This window comes from Adiantum capillus-veneris, chromosome 12, assembly GCF_014529385.1.
Source record: "Adiantum capillus-veneris isolate H3 chromosome 12, ASM1452938v2, whole genome shotgun sequence".
Classification (NCBI taxonomy): domain Eukaryota; kingdom Viridiplantae; phylum Streptophyta; class Polypodiopsida; order Polypodiales; family Pteridaceae; genus Adiantum; species Adiantum capillus-veneris.
Genome location: NC_140942.1, coordinates 8,199,903 through 8,219,623, shown reverse-complemented (window position 1 = coordinate 8,219,623; position 19,721 = coordinate 8,199,903). Strand labels below are relative to the sequence as shown.

Here is a 19,721-nt window from a genome sequence, read left to right as displayed (position 1 = left end):
GCCAACCAATAAGCTTTAGGTACCTTATGAGGGCAACATGGAGAGGAACTTGATATGTGTCCTTGTTGCTTCTTTATACTAGGCTTGCCTTGTGTGAGGGTGTATGTGTTCTCTCTCATGTCCCTACAATTAGGGATCGCCTCCCCATGAGTAGGGATCCTTGTTGACTTTTGAAACACCTTAAGCTCCTTAGTCATGGAGCACCTTAGCACCTTAGTCATTAAGCACCTCAAGCACCTTAGTGAGCAAGCACGACAAGCACTTCAAGCACCTTAGTCAATAAGCATGACAAGCATCTCAAGCTTGGTCCAGGTTCCCACCTCAAGCACACCCCTAGCTTGCCTAAGGTATAAGGACTTTTACACTAACCATTGGAGGTCTTTAATGAAGCTAACCCTAAGGTATTTCAAGCTCCATTAACTAGCATTGCTCTTTGACAGACCATCTCTCTTATGGACCCATTAACTTTGGCCTGTACTCCTTGCATCCATCTAGCATCTTCAAAAGGATAATTTTGGAACTTAATAAGATATCGCTGGATAATCTTACCATGCCGTAGCACCTTGTCTTCATGCCAAAGAATAGCTTCGGGTTGTAGTACCTCTTCTTGATCTTCGATTTTTGGTGGGTCTTCAATAATTGGTTCTCTTGGTGGATCTCCTTTGTAGGGCTTAAGTAGGCTCACATGAAAAGCATTGTGTATGAGCCAATGGTCGGGCAGCTTGAGTTGATAAGCCATGTCATTGATTGGCTTCAAGATTTGAAAAGGACCATAGTATCTTTTTGCTAGTTTAGCATAATACTTTTGACAAGATTTTTTCAAGTCGTTTGCCTCAATTGAGTCTTGGGAAACTTAAGTAAGACCCAATCATTTTCTTTAAATGTTAAGGCCCTTTTGTGCTTGTTAGCAACAGTTTTTTGCCTTTGTTGAGAGATGGATATAGCCTCCTTAATCTTTTGGAAAGATTCTTGTAGGTCATGGCTATACTCATCGGCTACGAAGATCTTCCCATGTAAGGCTTTAAGTAGCAAGGGACTTTTAGGTCTTCCCTTTATGATCTCAAAAGGTGCTTTCCCGTAGTAGTATGGACACTATTATTGTATGCATACTTTACAAGGGATAAGTATTTATCCCATTGTGAGCGTTGATCTACCTCTGTAACATAAGTCTTTAGTAGATCGAGAATCGTAAGATTGACTATCTCACTTTGGCCATCCATTTGTGGGTGATAGGCTAAAGAGGAATTCAATCTTGTACCTAGATTTTCAAAGAGATCTTTACTTCGTTAGCGTAGTAGCATTTTCTCAATCCCTCCCCTCTCATTCACCCACGTGGTAGTGCTTTACAATGCTAAAAAAAACGAGCTCCTACGAAAAGCTGCGCCGTCAAAAGCTACGCCGCTATCAAATTAATAAAAATAGCAGAGCAGTTCGGAGGTTGACAGTGCGCAGGATTGACGGCAGCTCCACAGTTCGCAGCCTCAGGTTCATCTTCTCCACAGGCAGGTTCGCAGCCTGAGGTTCTCTCTCTCTCTCTCTCTCTCTCTCTCTCTCTCTCTCTCTCTCTCTCTCTCTCTCTCTCTCTCTCTCTCTCTCTCTCTCTCTCTCTCTCTCTCTCTCTCTCTCTCTCTTATCCACAATTGCTCCACAGTCCGGGCCAAGTCTTCGCGCGCTGGCTGAAGCACCACAAAGCTTGGTATCTTTGATTTGTTGCAGCTTGTCTACGAGTGTGCAAGCTGGGAAAGACGCAAGCAAGTCACATGCTTAGTGAAATACTGGGCATGCAATACAAGCCATGGGATAGTGAATTTAAGATTAAATAAAACACACGTCTCATCAAGGTGCCACATAGCTAGATTTGGTTTCATAAACAATGTCAAGATGCTCAAAAGCCGGTAAGGGGATTGGCATGACAAAGAGGCTCTATAAATCAAGGTGTCACAGAGCTACTCCGGGCCTGGAATAAAACAGACGTCTCATCAAGGTGCCACAGAGCTAGATTTCGTTTCATAAACAATGTCAAGATGCTCAAAAGCCGGTAAGGGGATTGGGATGACAAAGAGGCTCTATAAATCAAGGTGTCACAGAGCTAGTTCGGGCCTGCAACTCGACAAAGAGCAATACTCTCGAAATCTACTTCTTGTGTTCTTGAGTTCGGGCCTGCAACTCGACAAAGAGCAATACTCTCAAAATCTACTTCTTGTGCTCTTGTTCTAGAGTAGCCGTGAACATGCAAGTGTAGGTGATTATCGTTGTGGATACGTAGGAGCTCTAAGGGGCTCAACTGGGTGACAATGCATTGCTGGCTTTTCCAATCAGATCTTGCACAATTTGTTGTCCCACTTTGCACTATTCATCTCTCGAAAATTCAATGCTCCAGGGTTTGTGGCGATGATGCATGGTGTGGTAGTAGCGTTGATGCAATACGATCTACTGCATGTTGTTGGTAGGAGTAGTTGGAGGACGTCGAGGGCCATGGAGTACACAGATGGCGTTAGCAGACTAGGGCTAGTCACAGCGCACAGCACTACTAGCAAATCCCTCTTATCAGCTCTAATTGTTTGCTTGGTGATTCCTCGTTTCACAATGCTCCCAATTGTCCTGTAGATCTTCATTACTTGCTAGTGCATCTTGCATGGATAACTAATTTGACGTTTTGAGACCATGTGCACCTTGTGCAACATCTAGGAGGGGAGAGTTATTATGCACGGGTAGGGGGTGTCCATGCTGAGGATAAAGGGGTCTCACTGGCAATTATAGCAGCTTCATGTGTATCATGTCCAGGTTCAACTACCTTACTCAGCTCGTTTCTGCAGGCGCAACTATTTATGGCCTAACTCTACCGTGTTTCACTGCAAACAGATCAAGAGAAACTTGGACAAATATCCTCTTCATTTGCACCGACGACATATTGCAGCGTGCGGTGAGTACAAAGTGCCACATTTTAATCTTGAATGCTGAGGACACAGTAAAAAGGAACACACCAAAAATTGCATGCTGTCGTGGGAATGGCACGTTCCCTCGTATTATAAAAATTGGGGACGACTGTGCAAACTCCCTCGTGCAGGGACACCAGCATGTTTTTTTTTTCTATAACATAAGAAGTAAAGAACACATACAAATAATTAGATTACTCTCAGAACCTTAAACATTGTGCTATTACTTTTCTAACGCTTCGTACTTATTCTGTGCAAGGGACATTCAGGAAATCAGCTACCGCTTGCCTCTTCCCGGGTCGAAACCCCGCAACAGCGCAATCTAGCACCAGGTACATGGTTGTTTCAAACGCTTGAAGTGTTCGTTGCTTAGACATGACTAGTAAGTAAATATCACAAGGTTCTCATCACATTGAATCATTAAGATTGAGTCCGACTGAAGCCTTCAATGGACCATCACTGAAAGCGTAGGATACACCTTAGCAGATCAAAAGCGAGACATCGCACTTCAATCAAGAAGAAGGCTAGATTTCTACCATGCTCACAATCATGGATTGATATCATCAATTTAGTATACCGATGGAGTTCAGACGTTGCAGCGGTATTCAGACCTTTAAGCATATGCTTTGTTTGTGGTGTAGTTTTCATCCAAAGAAGTGCCTCTTTTGATTGTACTCGAGCTCCAGACGAGACATCGATTGCAATGTTTGCTAGAAGTCTATTGGTATCTAGCTTAGAGGCTACACATATAGAAATGCAATGGGTGCAGTGCTCCACTTGTGAGAACTCAAGTGCACGTCGCAGATATTGTGTGCCGTTACTTCCAGACTACACAAGAAGAACACTGAATGGAAATCAGCTTCACATATAGCTACGGAGCGTCATTGACATATCTATCAATGCCATCTGAACAGTGACAACAATTGCACGTGGTACACTAGACAAACGTTCAATATTAGATAACCCTCTGCTATCATGGAGTAAAGAGCATAGAACAACCTTCACAGAGCAAGACCTAGCTACATCACAAGTGGCAAACATACTTGCATTCAATCTTGAGAACAACTTCGTACTACAGAAGTACATGTCGATGGCTGAACGACCGAATAAGAAGCTTGGCCTTTGCATACTAAGTCAAGATAGTGTGAGCAAATTCATTCAGCAACAACAAGACAACACACCGTTTGCACTGATGGTGCAGCTTGACACAAGTTTGATGTTTGGTATCATCGAAAACATCGTTGAACCAGCCAGGAGAAGAGCTTTCACCGCTAGCGATACTTACGAATTTGCTTCTCTGCAGCTCCGTGGCCGTCAACAATTCCTTGAGAGAACAGTTACTTTCAAGCCCAACGGCATGCCTACTGCATCAAGCTCTGTGAACGACATCACAATAGAGACGGCAACGTTTCCATTCCTGTTTCCTTTTGGGAAAGGCCAATATGATGGTAAATCCAACTTCAATATATATGTAAAGATACGTGCATCGACTCTGTTCTCCGTTTACACCCTGTACAAGCCATACCTGCTCATATTGTACCAACTAAAGCAGGCACTTATGTTGGCTAACAATACACACACGAGCTTGTTGCAAAAGGACATTGACAACTACAAGAGGGCCAATCGTACAGCAACTGACGAAGATACTATGAGACATGTGCTTCGGTACAACACCCCTTCTAGCATACCAGGTTCCTGCTCGTGGCACCGCAAGAACCTAAAAGGACTTATAGCAATGGTGGACAAATGGGGAATGTCTGATTTCTTCTTGACTTTCACTGCCGATGAGGTCACAGACACAAGATGGCATGAGATTGACACAATCAAGCTAATTGCACGTCAGTTGAACGCCTCCTTCACTTGGAAAGACTGCCCAGTTGAATGCGCCATCACCTTCCACTCTAAGTTCCAAATGCTTATGCCCAAATATATACTTGCGAAAGGTGTGTTGGGCCATGTGCAACACCACTTGGTTAGATATGAGGTCCAAAATAGAGGATCATTGCATGCTCATGTCATACTATGGATCCATGATGAAGACAAAGAGCAACTATCTGCTGAAATAACTGCATATATCCCGATAGAAACTGGCTCTGTGGTTTTGCCAGAAGTAAGCAGGCTCCGAGAACTCGTACTTAGGAAACAACTTCACAAGTGCCGTACAAGTTGTTACCATGGTCAAAGAGATGGAGTATGCAAACACGGGTTTCCATTTCATGCGCAGCCAAATCCAAACCCAGTCTTCAACGAAAAAAATCACCGATGGCAATACTTTAGGCCCCGGCATGAAGACAGGAATGTCGTACGGTACCACCCTACATTGCTCTTGCTATGGGGTGCACATATGAATATACAACGGGTCACCAATTCATCGTTGTCCTACTACCTCTTGAAGTATGCACTCAAAACTGAACCAATGGGCCATCTCAACATCCGCTCAGAAGATGCAGAGCGCTTAGGCCTAGGTGGCCTTGACACTGTAAAATTGAAGCTGATCTCAGCCTCTTTATTGTCGAAACCTATCTCAGCAACAGAAGTGGCATTAAATTGTTTGCAAATCCCAATCATTTCAAAGAGTGATAGCGTCCAATACGTTGACTCATCACCCCCGGCACTACGACAACGAATCATTTCTCACAACAACGCTGTCGTCCTGCACCCTGTTGATCTGTATTGCGCACGACCACAAACTCTGGAGAAGCTTACATTCTACGACTTCCACAAGAATTACATAGTAACAAAGGGAAAAGAAAGGAAAACAAATATTTTAGAGGAGAATACCTACGGCCAATCGCTGCAGCGGCAACACCGACTGGTCCGTTTCACAGACTTTCACCCAGGGCATCATCCGGAGACTTTATTTTACAACGTGCTGCTAAAGAGCATCACCTTCAGAAACGAATCCCAGCTACTCTCACCAGAGAACATGTCCAGGTCATACTATCTTGAGTGCAAACTTAGAAATTTGATACTGGCAGATGAGGATCTTGAGATGTACATCACAGAGTACACACAACGAAATATGCTCATGACAGACCAAACACACCAATTTCACAACATGATACTACAGAAGACATCCTCAACAAAGGCTGCCTCATTTCAATCTCCAGATGTGCAACAGACTACGAGCAACAGGACACGTCAACTCGTATCTCTGCCCTTCTAAACGAGCTTCAAAATGTCCAAAATGCGTCACTGACATATGAACAAGCAGAGATCTATAAGAAGCTCACAGCGGCAAAGGGTGGACTGCATGTGATCACAGGCACTCCTGGGAGTGGCAAAAGCTTCCTCATAAGATATATCACAAGCCAACTCATAATGCAAGGGAAAACTGTCACAGTCGCTACTTCGACTGATGCAGAAGCCACGAGGTTAAGCAGCATCGCAACAACTGTCCATTACCAATTCAAGATACCAGTGCGCACACAACAATATCACCTGTCAATCTCCGAAAGTGATGACAGATACGTCAGTATTAAAGAGGCAGACACGATTATCATAGACGAGATTTCTATGTTGACAAAGCAAACTTTTGATCTCATAGTACGACAAATTGTGAATGTCACCAATGGCACACTGCTAGACCCATTCAAAGATAAAAAGGTCTTCTTGTTCGGTGATTTGGCATAATTGCCACCAGTATGCAGGCATAAAAGTGATCGGTGCTACTCATGCCACATCACAAGCTCCACTTATTGGTCCACTGCTACTACGTACATTATGTCTTGCTCAGTGCGCCATGCAAAAGATATCTCTTTCATAGAGTTCCTCAATATAATAAGAGTCAGGCTCCCCACAAAGAAAGAGATCCACGATGCGCTTGGTGACCACATCATAAAGCAGGATCAAATAGAGCAACACATGGATAGGAATATGACAATCATTTGCACACACAAGAGTGACGTTCCATATTATAATAACCTTCTCTTGGAACACTTCCATCAGCATAGTCACATCATCCAAATCGGCCTCAAAACGAATGTACACAACGTCCCTGAGCTCCAAGCATGGCTTGAAGATCCTGACTTCCACACAATTGACAGAATAGTAGACGGAGCAAAGGCGCTGATAATAGAGAACATAGACTTAACAATTGGAGCAGCCAATGGATCAATATGTCGCGTAGACAAAATCCTCCAAGATGAAGAAGGAGGCGTCAAAGCAATCAAAGTCACACTGGAAACATCCAAACAGGAACTTACACTTCGACGGTCTAAGCATAGCAGGCGGACATTCAATGGGCACTGGTACCATAAATCCACATTCTCAATAGCTCTCGGCTATGCTATGACTGGACACAAGTCCCAATGCGCAACAATCAACACCAACGTTTTTCTCATTGTAAAAGAAGTTTTCGCCCCTGGCCTTCTATACGTAATGCTGTCACGCGTCACTGAGCGAACCCGGCTACATTTACTAGAGCTCCCTATGCCAGAGATGTTCACACCATCTAGAATTTTGACCATCTAAACGTGAAAGTTTCCTTCCCCCTCTTCAGTATCAATTCCTCCTTCTATTAAACAGATTGAATCGCCTTGTAATTGCCTTCTATACAAAGCAAAATTTTTTGTTCAACTGCTCATCTTCTCTTCTGTCGACTTGTCATGTTCAATATGTTGCACTGCTGAGACATCTTCCCTATCACCCCTGCTCACTTTGACCCATCTTTTGTAAATTTACTACTCTTCTTTTCCTCACTTCATTCATTTGTGTTTAAACGTTTGTCGGATCTTATGCTTCAAAAATACTGTAAGAGGTCATCAAAATATTTTTTTTTTCATGCAAGAAACTAAAATAAACAATGGATCACAACACGGTACATTTTGCACGCTTGTCTGATCTTGCATCTGCCTGTGTATACACATGTGAATCAATCACTCATCTTACTGTGCAGCTCTTCAAGCAATACACGAACAACACAAAGGAAACGCAACGAATGGTACAACCTAAGAGATTTTACCTCACGACTAAGCAGATGAGATTGGCAAACTCAGCAGGCGAGAAAGCCCATGCGTATATTGAGGGGTTCCATACTTTTCAAGAGCATTGCAACTTCATGAATAAGTGCGACGCAAGATATAAAGCTCTAGACCAAACGATGGCCACACCAAACATAGACAGGATGACAACAGGTACTATTAGAAAAGGAAAATATAATGCCTTCTTCTGTTGTGCTAACCAGCTTGCTCCTACATCCTGCAGGTCTCATGAAGCAAATACTTGAAGAGCTTGATATCCAGTACAAGGATGATGAGAGTATGTTGCGTAATGTTGAAGCACAACAACTCCTCGACACAAAAATTGAACGAATTACATTGTACGCGATTGAGCAGCTGCGGTTTGGTTACAACATTGATTTGGCTGAAATTTCAAAAGCTACTCAAGAAAAATGTGCCGCTATATTGACAAATTTCATGACTTCGACAAACCACACGCACGACGCAGCTAATCCACCTATCACAATCCAGAAGGTAGCATGGCACTATAGCGAACACAAGGCAGTAAATTACGGCCAACCAGCCTCCCCATATGAGCTAGTTGCAACAGACCAAGGCAAGTATGGATAACAAGTATCACTAGCTTCCATTCATTTCTCCGTAGCACCGTCATTTTTTTGTTTACCTAATGTTTTAGGGCAAACTAATCCCTTGTTCATGCTCACAAGCACAACAAAGACAACATACTTATCATCCGATGACACGACTAACCCGTAGGTGCACAGAGGCAATCTCGTTAGCTTGTCAGGCTGAGACCAATCTACACATACGCACTTCTATGATGCATCAATCAATAACCCTTGTTGATTGCAACCCACTCTATCCCTAAACGCTCACAACACCGTTTACACATCAAATGAACTCGGAATTGCATCAAACTTGCTAGGCACTATCCTCTCACTAGGATATACTTACCTATAAGTCTAATCTCACCAAATTTTAACCCTAGTTATCTCGAATACAGTCGTGATAGACTCACATGTCATAATCTAAAAGTGTGCGAAACCTAAGTCTATGAGTCTATGAGTAGCTAATCTTTCACTCATTCCATAAAGTACTTGATTGTTGAAAACAGACATTGTTTGTGCTACTTACAAGCAAAACAAGCTCGTGGAAGGATCGCTCGTGAGCAGCTCGACAATGCGAATGCGTGGTGTGGGCGTGTAGCTCTCGGAGAGGCTACCGCGATGGAGTGGTCGCTTTGTGAATCCGGTGAGGGAGATGCGCGTAGCGAAGAGGATAAGATCACTCTCTCTCTCTCTCTCTCTCTCTCTCTCTCTCTCTCTCTCAGACTCGTACGACCCAGGATTAATTATTCAAATGTTATCTCAAAAATGGTTCTAAGGTGACTTTTATACTTTAGTCACCTTAGATCAAAAAATGTACATGGGGTTCTATTCATCATAATTACAAAGTGGAAACACATCTGGGTCCCGGCTGAATGATTAATCTTTACATAACCCAGACAAGTGGATCAAAATGATAAGACGTCTTTGACATAAAAATGGGAATTTGATAGGCTTTACAAGGTGGGCTCATTACAACAGTTGGACAAGTTGGGCTCCAACACTCCCCCCCTCCTAGTTCATGTCTACCACGACATGACTGTCTTTGTATTCAATGTCGTTGTCTTTCTTCCTGGTTTATTTGATGTAGAAATGCATCATATCTCATAGATTCGCTCGCCATTAATGGGCCAAATTTTTTTGACTTGTACATGAAGAAGCCGGTGTAAAATGCTTCTTCAAATGTTTGGAGATGGTAGCTGGGCAAAAACATGAGCCATCTGAAGTAGGCATACAAAACTGGCTCTGTAGGTGGCCCACTTAGATCATATGATAGCTTTGATATGTTTCTTTCTGTATTCATGTACTCTGAACTCCAGCTTTCTGAGAACACTGTGAGACAGACCAAAAAAGTCCGAGCTATTTTACAAAGCATCTTGCAGGATAGGTCGGGAGAGCCTCCGAATTTTGCGATGGCGCCCTGAAGGGTTTTCACCATGTAAGAACTGGATATTCTCTCTCCTTCGACAGGCCCTGGCAATACTGGAGAGTTCAACCATGTGGGATTTCTGCTTTGTAAGGCTTTATGTTGGCTATAAGTATAAGTTCTGGGCGTTGGGCAAAAAGTCCTATCATTTCTCAGATCACGTGGTGCATTGACTAAGTGGATCAGGTTGTTAGGATGATCCAAAAGCCACTGACACCTCCACTTTGGCTGGCTATCTACTATTCTGCTTTGCTGTTCCCGAACCTGTAATTCTCCTTCAAATAATGGCACTTGTTCTTTCTTTGCGAGCTGCCGTTGATGTGTCAGTGTTTCATATTTCAGTAGAGCATAGGGTAACATCGGGGCATTCCACTCTTCTCGTAGCTCTGCTGCTGTCTTGCATGATCTGGAGAGCCCTTGTAGCATCTCCTTCTCTAGTTTCATGGCCTTGTACCACATCATCTCTGATTGCTTTTCCATTTCTTCGGCCAGCTTTTGCTCTTCAAATTTTGTGACTGAATCTTCGTCTTCTTCTTGGTTGTTGGAGCCAGCTTGATCAGTCTGTGTATCTGAGGCCCCATGGTCCTCTGATTCTTCCTCATAGTCATCATCACCCCCATATAGTTTTGCCAGTCCAGCCAAATCCGTGGCTGCTTGCACCAGGTGCACCCGCACCTGCCCTTGGGGTTGCCTTGCAGTTTGGAGACTTGTAATTTGTGCAGCCATTGTTCGATTATTGATTTTGAGTGTTTGAAATTCCATCTCCTTTTGGGCTGTAGCCTCTTCTAACTCTTTTACCCTGATGTGCAAATTTTCATTTTCTTCCCTGATGGACTTGGAAACAAGGCTTTCTATCTCACTGTCATGAGCTGGTCCTTGTTGTTTTTCACTTTGTAAGTCCGAGATTTGCCTTTGCAATTGATCCTCAGCTCTAAGGGCACTTTCGACTATCATTAATCGTTGTTTTCTTTCCAATTCCAGCTCTCTCTTCAGTGCCGCCACTTCTTCTTGCGGTTGGACCACCGGTGTTGCTGGTAGCAACGTTTTTTGTTTCTTTGCTCTTTCTATCTCCCTTGCTTGTATGTCTATTATTGCTCTCAAATCCTTCACTTCAATTTGTAAGTCATCGATTACGACTTGCAAACTTTTGACTGTCTCCAGGGCATCTTGCTTTTCTGCCACCAACCTTTGGGTTTGTTCATCTCTATCATTGACGTCTTCAAGAAATACATTGATTGTATCTTCACAAATGGCATTGAAACTTTCTAACTCCTGTAAATTTTCCTTGAGGAGGTTTACTCTACTTTTGAGCCCCAAGATCTCAGCATCTTTAATGCTGATTAGTTTAAGGTTGTCATCTCTTTGCTCCTGCAACTTCAAAACTTCTTGATGGGTTGTTTCTAATTTCCTTTTGTTTTCCCTGTTCTGATCGACTAACAACCGACTGTGCAGTCTCGTTTGGTTTAGTAGAGTCTCCATTGGTTGTAAATCCAGGTTTATAGTAGCTTCCAACTCAATTTCTTGTGAGGAGGAAGTTTTTTCTCTTGTCAGATCTACCTCTATGTGCTTGCCTTTATCAATGTTTGATACTGTTCTAGTGTTTGGATGGCCATCTGTCCTTGTGAGGAGGAATTTTTTTCTCTTGTCAGATCTACCTCTATGTGCTTGCCTTTATCAATGTTTGATACGGTTCTAGTGTTTGGATGGCCATCTGTCCTTTCTTCTTCTTCTTCATTGAGTGGTGTAGGAACCCTCTCATCACGATGTGAGCTCTATGAATGCGGAGGAGAGTCAGCAGGTGGAGTTTTTTGCATTTCACTTGTCTCTGATCTTGGAGATGGAGGTGGTGTTTCCTCATCTTATGTAGTTGGCCTCAACTGATCTCTCAAGGTTTGGAGATCCTCCTCTTCAAGTAGCAGTTCTGGTTCATCCGTAGCATTCCTCTCTTGGATGTATCTCTCAAACCAGTCCAACTCAAAAGCTGGATTGTGTTTATTCTTTGTTCTTAATGTGTAAGTGCTACTAGAGGGTCTCCAAGTGGCGCCTACATCGCCTCGTAAAGATCTCTCGAGTACAAAGCCTTCGAGAATTCTTTCCATTTTTGCTACCTTCTGCAATCTGGTGTTGTTCTCCATTTCCGCTTTCCGCTTCTTTAATCTCAAATATTCTTCTTCAGCTTTTCTTTCTTCTTCCATCTTTTCCTGTGTACTTCTGGTGACTCTTTCCAGCCCGCGTCCTCCAATGGTGTTAGTAGAGGCTGGTACTCGCCTTTGTGGTCTGTCTTCAATATTCTCTCTTAACACCAGCCAATCATTTTGTTGAGGAGCAGGTGGTAGCTGATCTGCCGCGCCTATGGCCTGGTATATTATTCTGGTGAGGACTTCTCCTCCTACAATGTAATTTGGCTTGTCCTACTGTAGCTTTGTCACTTCCTCAAACATATATGATGCATGATCTATATAGAACTCATGTGTCATTCCCATAGCCCAGGTCATTGTTGTTGAGATGACCCCGTCTGGTGTAGTGTATCTAGGCGGTCTCTTGCTGTAGCTCAACAAACATTGACTGTATACCTGTGTCAGTTCTCTTACTTCCGGGTTTGCTATGAGTTCAAAAGAAGGCAGTTTGGATCTTTGCAGGTAGACTGTGAGATTGTTCCTTCTTTCTCTCATGTTGGCTCCCTGATCAGACAATTTTAACGCTTCTTTGATGATTTCCTTCGTGATCTGAATCTCCATTATCTCATTATCCATGCCTGCAACCCTGCAAGTTTCGTCTTCTTGGATAGTCTCAATTAGTTGTTGTACCCTCTTGAAATCTATCCCCACTGGTGGTAGTGAAACAAAGTTCCACAAGCCAACTTTCTTCAGCCATGACCTTTGCGGTGATCTTTTCAGGTAATTTTCTGCCTCCTTGGGGATCATTAATGTATCCACTAAATTTCCTTTGTCATCCTCATAGGAAACTTGGTAGATTTGGAAGGCTGCTGCCTGTTGCACGTCTGCAGGTATCCATGCGACTGCTGGCTTTAATGAATTGGGTAGAAGTGTATAGGGTATTGCACCTTCTGTTGCCAGGTTCTTGCCTTTTCTTTTTCCCGGAGAAGCGTCCATGGATCCTGTATTCACAAGTAATGGTTAATGCACAATCATAGTACTTCTTTTCTAAATTGATTACCACTTAATCATGCATCTAGGTGAGCCTTCTTAATCCCAAGATGAGTTAAGGTAAAATGTTAGCAGATAGACAAGCTCTTTCATTGTCTGACTTTGACGGCTTCAAATTAATGTTGTTGATGAAGGAGAACAAGTCCAAATGCCTTGAAATTTTGTGTGGTGTATGTGCATAGGGCATGTAAGGTCACCCTATAGTCACAAACTAAAAATTAGCTCATTTGAAAATTCTGCCTAGTCTATCGCGATAGAAGGCTATCTTTTGACAGGAGATATATTATGTGACTCCGCCAATTGGTTCCTCATGTCTTGTACATCATCTGATTCCATTTCCATCTGAAGTGGATGTCAAGTGACCCCCTTTTGGATCAACTTCCATTTTTTCAGATTCCCTCCAAGAAGATGTTGGTCTATCTCCCTCATTTTGTGTTGTTTTGGGCTCAAACTTAGTGGGTAGCCCTCTTGTATCATGCTGAAGCCAACTGTTGATTCCAATTTTTGATGAGATAGCCCTTTGTCATTCTGCTTAGTCTATCGCGATACACTAGGACTTAGTGTCATTTTGTTATATTTTGGCTCTGTAGTCATCTGTCTGCCTTCTCCTAGTTGATGTAAGGTTTCTTGACCTCTCACATGTTAATTTTAACTGTCTGCAATTGAGGTGCCCTGTTCTGACTCTGAGTTGCTGTCAAGTCTATCTCGGCTTGCCATATGAGTCCATCTTGTCTCAAAATTTGGTGTACTACCTCCATATGCTTCTCCAAGTCGATCCTTGTGAAATTTTTTGAAAAGCCTCCCCCCAAAGATAACAGAGTAGTTGGTCTATCACGATAGACTCAGTTACTTGGTCAAGATAGAGCAATTTTGCACTTTGATTTGATATCTGGGGTCTTTAGTCCTTGTTATTACCCTTTAAGAAGTCACAATCAAAATTTTACTTGTCTAAGTGTATGAGCCAGTCTATCGTGATAGACTCAACATATAGTCATTTTTACAAGTTTTTTGATGTTAGTTGACCACAATGGTGTTAGTAGGCTCTCCTAGACACACACATTAAGTTTTAACCAATTTGGAAAAGTGTACTCCCTGTTTGCAGCACTTAGCTGTTTCTGGAGTCGGAGTAGACCACTTAGGTGATGGTCGCCGTTCTTTTTGGTCATTGTATGACTTAGGCTGACTTTCATTTCCTTTTGACCTTCCGTCAAAGCAGTCGGTTGTTCCTTTTGTGCTTACATCACCAAGAACGACCATTTGGACGTCTTTCTGGTCTGTTGCTGGCGTTTGCCCTTGTGGAAGAGATTTTTCTTGAGTGGCCACATTCCAACTTGTAGTTGACCTCTTTTGGATGTACCCTGTCAAATTTGGTGTCATTTGGTCACTTGGTCGCCCCGTTAGAGTATTGTGACGCTTTGCGCAGTTTTCGTCAGATAGGGACTTTAGGCTCCGTTTTGAAGAACTTTTCCATGGTCTAACCATTCAGTTGGTTTGTCGAGGTTATTAGCTTGCTGCCTATGAGTTTTGGCTCATTTCCGATCACTTTGGGTCAGCTGCCCTTCTGCAGGTCCTGTGAAATTAGGGTTTTCTAGGCAGCTTTCTTCGCGCTTTCCGAGGTCATAGGCTTGATCCCTAAGCTATAGGCATTGTGCCTTTCAATTTTGGTTCCATTTGGTGGCCTCTAGGTCTTCCTAACAACCGGTCTACAGTATGTGTGCACAGGTTGTGATGGTGGTGTTGGCGAGGTTTTGCGACTAATTGAAGTAAACAACACTTAGAGTCAGTGTTGAAGAGCATACCTCTCATATCTGATGTCGATCTGGTGACGGTGCGCGATGGATGAGCTCCTGGAAGTCTCAACTGCTGTAGGGAGCTCTCTCTCTCTCTCTCTCTCTCATAATGGAAAATGACTCAAATGAGAGATTTCTAGCCTAGCCCCTCTATATGTAATCAAGACTCCGACACGAAATTTTCCATCTTTTACCTGCGGCCATAACTTTTTGCGAAATGCGGTTTAGGTTCGCAAATTTCCTGATTTGGACCTCGTTTTGCTCCAGTTCTACAATTTTTGTAGGTTTCTCCTTTTGGAGGTCCCGTCATGACGGTGGTCATTTTTGCCCTGTCACCTTCGCAGTCCCTATTTTTTCTGTGTCTTCTTTATCTTGCTCTGATCAGGCATCTCTCTTGTTGTGTTTCCATCTGGATTATGGATTTTTTTCTATATTTTTTGCTAGAAAATGGCTAAAATAAAGCAAATAAATCCCAAAATAACCCGAAAATAGCAATTCGAACCTATAAAAATATCAATAAAAAGAAAAACACTTTGTAGCTCACTTTTCTCTCGTCTATGTACATTCTCACTCGTCAACCTTGGCCTATTTTTTGTTGTTTTTCGACGGTTTTTAGCCAGTTTGACTCGCTTTATAGTATATACGCATCCCTAGGGGCTCATATATGATCATTTGGTCCCCAATTCTGATTAATTACGAGGGCATATTCTTTTCCCAAAAATCACACAATAAAACGCAAAAATGGTTGAAAAATTAATCACAAACATTGCCCTCTAATATATGACGTGAGTCCGCATTTGGAATGCCTCCCCCCCTCCTAGTTGGAGTCCTCCTGGACGACAGGGTATCATCAAGGGTATGTGCTGTGCATGGGCGTGAACTCGTGCTAATGCAGGCTTTGTAATGTAGCCCTATATGCATGCATAGTCAATGCATTTAGAAAAAAATTATGCGGTGTAAGAGGAAGGTATAAGTGATTCGCTTATTGGCATTTGTAGTTGAGGTTTCCTGTGGTAGCCTGAGTTGGTTGGCAGATTTTCTTTGCGAGAAGAAGTTATAAATATGCTGCTCTTTGTTTGATGGTTTTCCAAGGTTTTTGAATTTGTGTTTGTGGCTTCGTTGAAGTCGATATTGTTGTATTCTTTGTTGCATGTTTTGGTGGAACATTCTTTCTTTTCCATTTGATGACTTTGGTTGTACAGATCCTCGTGGTTGTTGTTGTAGACGGTGCATGTTTTCGCGTGATGGCTGTATGGTCTAGCTTGTCATTGACAGTTGTAGACAACTGATCGTTGGTTTTCTTCGGCATCCATACCTGTGTTGTTGGCTCGTTCTGAATTGGTAATTTTGGACGCCATACCAATATAGTTTGTTGCGGATTCGACTGGTTGATAATTGTTCTTTGAAGCTTTGTTGGCTTTGGGTGTTTTGTCTGTTCTTCTGTCCACTTTTTTACAGGAATTAACCTGTCTTGCTTGAGCCAAACTTGATATTTCCGCCCTTGAGGAAATTGTGCCTCAGCTAGATCTGTACGTCGTACCCAAACTTGCCTGGTTCCCTGCATGATTCTTGGTTTTTGATAATCATTTCTTGACATGTAAATTTGTTTGTTGTTGGTCAATGCTTTGTGGATATATTGACTCCTATCTCCACATTGACATATATTTATCATATGATAAGAAGGGTTCTGAAAAGTTTTCATTTCTGAACAGTGCTTCATTAGTATCCAAATCAATGAATACCCTGTTAGCTTTCATCCAGGACACTGCTAAGATACACGTCATTGCTGATCTAACTGGTGGCAGTACATGGAACTTATTAGTGTACGTGTGTCCTTGCACTGTGATTGGTAACATAATAGACCACAACGTGGTCACCTCATCACCCGATGCTACTTTCAACCTGTGTGTCTTTGGGAATTTCGTCATTTGGTCCAAGTTTCTGAAAGAGCTCAAAGCTGATGACACTCAACTTTGCCCCAGATGTCAAGCAATGCATAGATTTCAACTTGTTCTGTGCCTGCATATGCTTTTATGTAAGGACTACACCACATATTTTCCAAGTTGTCAATGGTACTTTCGTCTTGAGCCATAAAGTCTGTTATTGTCTTTGCTAATTCTTCGCTTTGTATATCCGCTTCGATTGTTTGGAATGTTGAAAGAGGATATTCTTCAGTCATCATTGGTGTGACCATGTTTATTGTCCTTAGAAATTGCTTTCGCTTAGCAATGCGTTCCTTGGCTTCTTGGTGTGCTTGGTCCTGAATTCGTTGCTGTTCCTGTCTATAGGCTTTGCCGTAATGCAATTGAAACAACATTCCTGGAGTTAAAGGTAGATGATACTTTTTCAAACGACACCCACTAATCCAATTCAGCATTTCTTTTCCGTCTAGTGTCGACAGTTTTACTGCTCCGTTGGACGATATTTCTTGGATCAAATAAGGCCCCATTCCTCTTTTCTTTAGCTTTGTGGCATGCTGTTTAAGGGTGTATACCAAGACATAGTCGCACATTTTAAAGTCCTTGTTTTTGACATGTTTGTCAAAAAACTCTTTCTGTTGCCTTTTGTTTTGCATAAATGGCTGCTACCGCATTGAGTCGTAACTCATCTAATTTTTCAATGTCATCTAACCATTCTGAAAGCTCAATTGTTTGGCTACCCTTAGTGTGGGAATAAAAAATTCAATAGGCAATATTGCATTTAACCCATATACCATATTAAATGGTGTAGCATTGAGGGTTGTTTTATATGCAACTCGATAAGCCCACAATGCTGAATATAGCATTTGATCCCATTCCGTTCTTGTTTCACTAACGAGTTTCGTAAGAACCGTGCACAATATTTTGTTGGTCGCTTCTGCTTGGCCATTGGCTTGTGGATGGTAGGGTGCAGATTTGTGATGAATTACCATAAACTCATTTAAGAGCTGTTCGATAACTTCATTTACAAAGTGTGTCCCTCTATCACTCACCAGCTCGATTGGAAGGCCATAACATGTAAACACATATTCATATAAGAATTGTGCAGTGGTTCTAGCGTCTGCTTTCATTGTGGCTTTTGCTTCCACCCATTTGGTCATGTAATCCGTGGCCACTATGATGTATCGTGCTTGTGAATGATAAGCTAGTGGGGTAATAGGACCAACAAAGTCCAATCCCCATTTAGCGAATGCCCGAGCGCTCATCATTGGTCTTAAAGGCATTTCGTCTCTTTTAACTGGTACCTTAGTGCGTTGACATTCATCACACCTTTTCACGAATTTTGCTGTATCTTGAATCATTGTCGGCCACCATATGCCTGCAACCATAATGATTTTTACGGTTCTCTCCGCGCTGAAAAATGACCTCCTGCTATGCCTGCATGAGCTTGTTCCAATAATGGAAAGTAGTCATTTTCATGAGGAACTAACCTCAATTGGTCATCAGTTCCTCTTTTTATACAATTGGTCATTAATTATGGTGTACCTATTCGCTTCAATTTGTAAAGCCTTTTGTCTGGCTTTAGACCAGTCTCCTGGTAACTCCTTATTAGTCAAATATTCCACAATAGCACGACTCCATGCAGGTGCTATTGTCACTTGGTATAATGTGGCATAATCCACAGTGGTATTGGATGTGCAAAAGTTGCATTTCTTGATGTAATTAGCTACATCGCCTGCCATTCCAGGCCAATACACTCCAAGTCTTCTTAATCATTCATAGGTCATTTGATTTCCTCGATGGAATCCCCCTGTTTGTGTATGGGCCTCCTCTAGATACGCGTCGTACTCCTCTGGGCCTATAAACAACCTTAGAATCCCATCGTTTCCATGATGATACATTCTTCCGGCAAGCATTGTGTAATTTTGTGCTTGTCTAACGTCTTCCACTGTGTGTCTGTCGTCAAGATTCATTCCATATGTCAACAACGGAATAATCTGCTCTAACCATTTTGGTATGCGTCTGGGAGATCATCATCTACACCAGTAGCATTTTCGCCATGTAGTAATCGAGAAAGGTGGTCTGCTCTTTGATGAATTTTTCCTTTCTTTACTACTACCGTAAAATCAAACTCCAGCAACACAATGAACCATCTTACAATTCGTCCCGTGTTACAAGGTTTGTTTACTAAGTACAAGAGTGCCTGATGATCCACAAAAAATGTGAATTTGTTCGTAAGTAAATAATGCCGAAATTTCTTTACCGCATATATCATACCCAATCCTTCTCTTTCAATGGTGGTATAATTCTTCTCTGCACTGTTGAGTTGTCTACTAGCATAACTGATGGGAAAATCTGTATTACCCTCCCCTGGTTGTGCTAATATACAGCCTATTGCAAATACCGAAGCATCTACATATACATGGAAGATCTTTGACCAATCTGGTGCTTTTAGAATTGGTGTAGATACCAGTGCATCTTTTAGTTTCTGGAATGACTCCTCACATTCGTTGGTCCATATGAAGATCGTGATTAGACTATACAAGGGTTTTGCTATTACAGCGTACATGTAGATAAAACGTCGGTAGTATCCACAATGTCCCATAAATGATTGTACCTCTTGTACAGTGTTTGATCTTGGCAATTCTATGATCACCTTTACCTTGTCTTCATCAGTGGTAATTCCATTAGCTGAATCGGTTGTCTTGGAGACAAATGCAAGTAATGAGACCGTAGGAGCCATGCTTATGCAAAGGGAACACTTGATTGCATTTGAAACCAAAATGTTAGATCGTGCCCAACGAAACTATTCGACCTATTAACAAGAGTTACTAGCTATAGAATATGCACTTAAAAAGTGGAAGCACTATTTATATGGTGCCACTCCTGAGGTCCAAATAGACCATGAAAGTTTAAA

The 19,721-nt window shown here is 42.3% G+C and overlaps 1 protein-coding gene across 1 annotated transcript; it reads left to right on the top strand.

Moving 5' to 3' along the window:
* The first annotated feature begins 4,026 nt into the window (after window positions 1-4,026).
* Window positions 4,027-6,569, top strand: LOC147445280 (uncharacterized). The gene is made up of 2 exons (XM_086526034.1): window positions 4,027-5,930; window positions 6,047-6,569. Exons 1-2 carry the CDS (start codon window positions 4,027-4,029, stop codon window positions 6,567-6,569), a joined length of 2,427 nt encoding a protein of 808 aa, XP_086382160.1.
* Window positions 6,570-19,721: the final 13,152 nt, after the last annotated feature.